The sequence below is a fragment of the Carlito syrichta genome, unplaced genomic scaffold (assembly GCF_000164805.1).
Source record: "Carlito syrichta isolate Samal-C Ts95f unplaced genomic scaffold, Tarsius_syrichta-2.0.1 Scaffold130655, whole genome shotgun sequence".
In the NCBI taxonomy this organism is placed as follows: domain Eukaryota; kingdom Metazoa; phylum Chordata; class Mammalia; order Primates; family Tarsiidae; genus Carlito; species Carlito syrichta.
In genome coordinates this window covers 52,781-58,432 of record NW_007074751.1, presented here as the reverse complement: position 1 = coordinate 58,432, position 5,652 = coordinate 52,781, and the positions used below count along the sequence as shown (strand labels likewise).

The following is a 5,652-nucleotide window of genomic DNA, read 5'->3' as shown; positions in this document are numbered from 1 at the left end:
AAAAAAAAAAAAAAAAAAAAGAGATGAGGTCTCACTATGTTGTCCAGGTCTTTTTTTTTTTTTTGAGTTGAAGTCTCTCTGTTGCCTAGACTGGACTGCAGTGACATGCTCATGGCCACCACAGCCTCCACCTGCTGGGCTCAGGTGATTCTTCCACCTCAGCCTTCCAAGTACCTGGAACTGCAGAAGTGTGCCACATGCCTGGCTAACTTTTTGATTTACTGTGGAGATGAGGTCTTGCCAAGTTTCCCAGGCTGGTCTCGAACCCGTGGACTCAGGCAATCCTCTCGCCTCAGCCTCCCAAAGTGCTGGGATTACAGGCATGAGCCATCGTGACTTGCGTCTGTTCTTGTCCTCTGCAAAGCATCGGGGCCACCTTCATCTCTGCATCCTTGGTCCTCTTGTCCTAAAATGCTTTCTGGCACCTTGAAGTTTCCTCTTCGTATCTTGCTTTTCTGCTCTTCCCCCATTTTATAGATGTGGAATACTGAGACCCCGAATTTAGAAGGTCTTGATTAGAGATCTTCCGTCTCATGACATTAACAATGAATATCGGATTTCAGGGGCTGCAATCACATCTTGAGTTTCAGGGCCAAATACCATCTGACACCACCCTGGGTCAAAGTCTAATCTCATTGGCTGGCATGTTCGGATGGGGGCGAGTCCCTGCCTTTCACCCTTCACTGTTCATTCTGGTGGCTCCTCTCTCAGGCTCTGTTGCCCACTCTTAGGGTCTCATTCCTCCCCCCACCCTGGGTTCTGTCCACTCCCCTCACTCCCTCCTCCACCCTGATTTCTTAACGGATCCTCCCCACTTCCTTAAGTTCTAGGACGGGGAGGGGTTGCTGTGTTCTCTCTCATCTCTTCCACCTCCCTCCCCCCAGACCGTCTGGCTGTTCTTTCCTCCCCCGTCCCAGTCTCCCTCGCCTCCATCTGTTCTAGCCCCTTCCTGGGATCCAGCCCGATCCCCTGGCTGCCTACCCGCCTGAGAGAGGGCCCGCACCTCGCAAATCACGTCCCCAGCCTATCTCTCCTCTGTCTCCCAGTCTTTCTATCTTTCTCTCACATTCTAGGTCTCTGTTTTCCTCTCTCTGCATCTGTGTCCTCTCGCCGGGGTTTCTATCCCAGGGTCTCTGTCTGCCTCCTCTGGGTTTCAGTCTTCTGCCCTCCTCTCTGGATCTCTGTCCGCCTCTCCTCCCCCGTCTCCATCCCCCTCCCCTGGGTCTCTGTCCTCCCTTTCTGGGTCTCCGTCTCCTCTTCTCTGGGTCTTTATCCCCCTCTCTCTGGGCCTCTGTCCTCCTCTCTCTGGGTCTCTGTCCCCTGTTATTCTCTCCCGGTCTCCCGGGGTCTCTGTCTCTTCCTCTGAATCTCGGTCCCTCTTTCTCTGGCTCCCTCTCCCTTGCTCTGCATCTCTAACCTTTTCTCTGGGCCTCTGTGCAGCTCCCCCATCCTGTCACCCTCCTTTTGGGTCTTTCCCCACCTGTCTCAAGGCACCTCTCTCTCTGCAGCCTCTCTCTCGGCTTGAGGCGGCCCTCCAAGTACCTTATCCATCATCACAGACTCCATTCTGGATCCAGAAAGGGCGGGGGCGAGAGCCACGCTGGGGAATGAGCCAATCCCCCTACCAGGGCCATCTGTCCCCTGCCAGGACACCACCCGCCACTCCCCCTCCCTACCCCATAGGCTGACAGCCTGAACTCAAGGTTCCCCAGGGCTGCTGGGGCTGGACTGATGGATCGCCAGGGTCCAGGACATCTCCCCACCCCCGCAGCCATGGACGTGGGCTGCGATGGAGTCCGCTGGATGTGGGCCCCACACCTGGGGCCTGGAAGTAGGGAGGGGCATGCCACAGGGCAGGGCGGGAGGGGAGTCGGTATATATAGCAAAAGGGCTGAGGAGCATCTGTTCTTTTGACACCTTTGCTGAAGCATCTCCTTAGCACCTTTGCTTCCCCAAATAGACTCATATCTGGGAGAGGGGGCTGGAGAGTCTTGGGGCCTTGGGGCGGGGAGGGTTGGGGACACAGGCTTTTGGATCCCAAAGGGTTGTCTGGGGTCGAAAACTCGAGTTGGGAGAGATGGCAGGGCTGGGGAGAAAGGGACTGAAGACGCTGACACCTGAGTCTGAGGTGGGGTCGGGGTCTGGGGCCTGAATTCCTGGTCTGAGGGAGGTGGAGATGAGGCTCAGATTTCTGAATCCTGGCGGGTGGAGGGAGCCAGGGGCCTGATCTCCTGGGGAAGAAGGAGTGGGTGCAGATTCAGAATTCTGGGTGTCGAAAAGCAGGTTTTGCCCTGGACGCCGGTGTCATGGGGAGGAGGGGGCTGGGGGCCTGGACTTCTGAGTCTTTGGCCCTTGCTGTCCCTCAGCCTGCTGGAGAAGCGGCAGGAAGGTGCGGAGACGCTAGAGCTAAGTGCTGACGGGCGCCCCGTGACGACGCAGACCCGGGACCCGCCGGTTGTGGACTGCACCTGCTTCGGCCTCCCTCGCCGGTACATTATCGCCATCATGAGTGGTCTGGGCTTCTGCATCAGCTTTGGCATCCGCTGCAACCTGGGCGTGGCCATCGTCTCCATGGTCAACAACAGCACGACCCACCGCGGGGGCCACGTGGAAGTGCAGGTAGCTTGGAGCCGAGCGGTGGCGCCCCCGCCCTGCTAGCCACGCCTTCGTCATTGACGTCACAGCCCCATACAGTTGCCCAGGCCCCGCCCCTTCCGAACGCTGACGGAGCAGCCCCGCCCATCTCCACCTCCTGGAGGTTCTGGGCTTGCCTCAGGGCTCTCCGCTCCCTAAGCCCCGCCCTGGTCTAACAAAGCCCCGCCCCATCTCCGGTCCCTGATCGCGAAACGTAGACACGCCCCGGCATTAGGTTCCCTATGCGTCGCCCCTGTTCCATTTTGGACCTACTAGCAATTTGGCTTACGCGTGTGTCCCCACGCTCACGTCCCTGGATCACATCTATTTAATGCCAGTTCCATCTCTGGTTCCTCCCTGATTTTTTTTTTTTTTTGAGTCTGGGTCTCTGTCGCCCAGGTTGGAGTGCAGTGGCACGATCATGGCTCAACTCAGCCTCCAAGTCTTGGGTTCAAGTGATCCTCCTGCCTCAGCCTCCCGAGCTGGGACTACAAGTGCGTGCCACCATGCTCGGCTAAATTTTTATTTTTAGTAGAGACGAGGTCTCGCTATGTTGCTCCGGCTGGTATCGAACTCCTGAGACCAAGCGATCCTCCCGCCTTGGCCTCCCAAAGTGCTGGGATCACAGGCGTGAGCCACCGTGCCCAGCCCTCCTTGAGTTTTGATCCTATTTCCTCTGAAGCTCTGCCACTGTCTATGTCCTGCTCCGTGTGCTCTGCCCATTACCTACCACCTCACTGCTTCTCAGACTTTCCCCCCATTTTAATTTTAGTATAAGCTGTGTCCCTGCATCAGAAAAATAGCCGGATTTGGGCTGTGGCCTACTCGAAGCACCTCTCCTTTCTCTCTTCCAATCTGGCCCGCCCCTTTGGCTGCATCAGGTCACTCAGTCACAGTTCGTAAAGTTGGATGGAACTGGAGCCATCCTCACACATGGCCCCTAGACATTCACTGGGGCGAGGAAGTAGGCAAAGCGAGGCTTCTAGGCAGCTATGGCGTCGTTGTTAAGGTAGTGCTGGTCCTAGCAACGTGGAAGAGCAGTGTTGGATTGCCAGAAGGATGGTGTGGGCTCTGATTGGCAGCTGTTTCGGGGGAGGAGGGGTTCCTTGTTGCTGATTGGCCGACGGGCTAAGCCTGTGGGTGCTGATTGGTGGAGAGGCAGAGCCTGGGACAGGGCGCCTGGTTTGACGTGCCTTTTGGCCCGCAGAAAGCCCAGTTCACCTGGGATCCAGAGACTGTCGGCCTCATACACGGCTCCTTTTTCTGGGGCTACATAGTCACTCAGATTCCTGGAGGATTCATCTGCCAAAAATTCGCAGCCAACAGGTACAGTGGTGGGGTCTCAAGGTGTGCGGTGACTGCACTTGTGTGCGTGAGTTAGACGATGTGAATTTGGGGGCTGACTCCGGGGCAAATGGGAGGAGCCTGGGCTTGGGGGAGGGTCTTAGAGAGAGGCGGGGCTTGCGATTGTGGAACGCGAAAGTCACAGGGGGTTCTGGGGAACACAGGCCTGGCCTGCTGTGGGCGGGAAGGGCAGAATCCTAGGCATGGCGGGATAGCCGGACCCTTTTCTCCGCCCACCGTTCCCACCAGGGTTTTCGGGTTTGCTATTGTGGCTACATCCACTTTAAACATGCTGATCCCCTCGGCTGCTCGCATCCACTATGGCTGTGTCATCTTCGTGAGGATCCTGCAGGGGTTGGTAGAGGTAAAGCCCCGCCCTATGTGACCCCGCTTCCGCTCTGATCCCGCCTCTGCTCGGTGACCTTGGTTTTCTCCTCCTTAGGGGGTCACATACCCCGCCTGCCACGGGATCTGGAGCAAATGGGCCCCACCTTTGGAACGGAGTCGCCTGGCGACGACAGCCTTTTGCGGTGAGAGGGAGGGGCTGGGGGGATCCTGACTCCAGCGTCTGAAGGGGGAGGGGCTGCGGCCTGTACTTCTGGGTCCCCGAGAGACCTGGGCTGGGCGCCCGCACTCCTGGATCTGGGGACAGAGGGGCCTGTTCTCTATCCCGCGTCGTCCCCCTCAGGTTCCTATGCTGGGGCGGTGGTCGCGATGCCCCTCGCCGGGGTCCTGGTGCAGTACTCGGGATGGAGCTCAGTTTTCTACGTCTACGGTGAGCGGCCCGGACGCCTGGTTCCGGGTGGCGCTGGGGCGGAGCGGGGCCGGTCGTCACCCCGCTCCCATCCGCCTCCCGACCCCCCTCCCCAGGCAGCTTCGGGATCTTCTGGTACCTGTTCTGGCTGCTGGTCTCCTACGAGTCCCCGGCGCTGCACCCCAGCATCTCGGAGGAGGAGCGCAAGTACATCGAGGACGCCATCGGCGAGAGTGCCAAACTCATGAACCCCGTCACGGTCCGGGCCCCAGTCCGGGGGGTGGGGCAGGGTGGGCTATCCGGGTTCGAACCTGCACAGCGTGCAGATCGTGGCCGGCTCCTGTGGGGAGACTCAGAGGAGGCGGGACTGGGACGCGGAGAGGGGGGCTAGAACCTAGGGGGCGGGCGGGTCACTATCCAGGCGGGGAGGGCTTAGCCGGCGCTGGGGCGGGGTGAGGTCTCGAGGGAAGCGGGATCCGAACCACTGATGGGGCGTGGCTAAAGCCCCCAGAGGCTGGATTAGAATGCGGGGGTTTAGTTTACACCCTGGGGTGTGTGAGGCTAGATTTGGGGGAGGGGGGTTGAATAGAGACTGCTGGGCCACATTCATAAGTCCCTGAGGGTGATCGTAGGGCCCGGACACCTGCGAACCTGAGGGGCTGCCTAGGGCCAGGACCCCCTCATCCCTGGTATCCCATCGCCATGAGGCTGGCGATGTCCCCACGGGAACGTGGTGTGGCCCGGGTCCAGTGAAGTCGGGATCCCTTGGTCCCTGTGGGACTATAGCGGGGCCCCTGAAGGGACCCAGACGCCTCCAGCCCGGGTCTCCGTCTAAGCGGCCCCTCCCCTCGCCCCGACAGAAGTTTAACACACCCTGGCGGCGCTTCTTCACGTCCATGCCGGTCTACGCCATCATCGTG

General features: G+C 59.3%; 1 protein-coding gene across 1 annotated transcript in view; it reads left to right on the top strand.

The window, feature by feature from the left end:
• The window catches only part of SLC17A7 (solute carrier family 17 member 7), a gene marked incomplete at its 5' end in the record, with an annotated part of 13,073 nt that overhangs the window by 4,382 nt on the left and 3,039 nt on the right, over window positions 1-5,652 (top strand). The window contains 9 exons of the mRNA XM_021708102.1: window positions 2,367-2,615; window positions 2,703-2,758; window positions 3,579-3,598; window positions 3,842-3,960; window positions 4,228-4,342; window positions 4,421-4,508; window positions 4,667-4,753; window positions 4,849-4,991; window positions 5,593-5,652. Of these exons, the coding sequence (XP_021563777.1) occupies window positions 2,367-2,615; window positions 2,703-2,758; window positions 3,579-3,598; window positions 3,842-3,960; window positions 4,228-4,342; window positions 4,421-4,508; window positions 4,667-4,753; window positions 4,849-4,991; window positions 5,593-5,652 (937 nt within the window). The remainder of the gene's footprint in view (window positions 1-2,366; window positions 2,616-2,702; window positions 2,759-3,578; window positions 3,599-3,841; window positions 3,961-4,227; window positions 4,343-4,420; window positions 4,509-4,666; window positions 4,754-4,848; window positions 4,992-5,592) is intronic.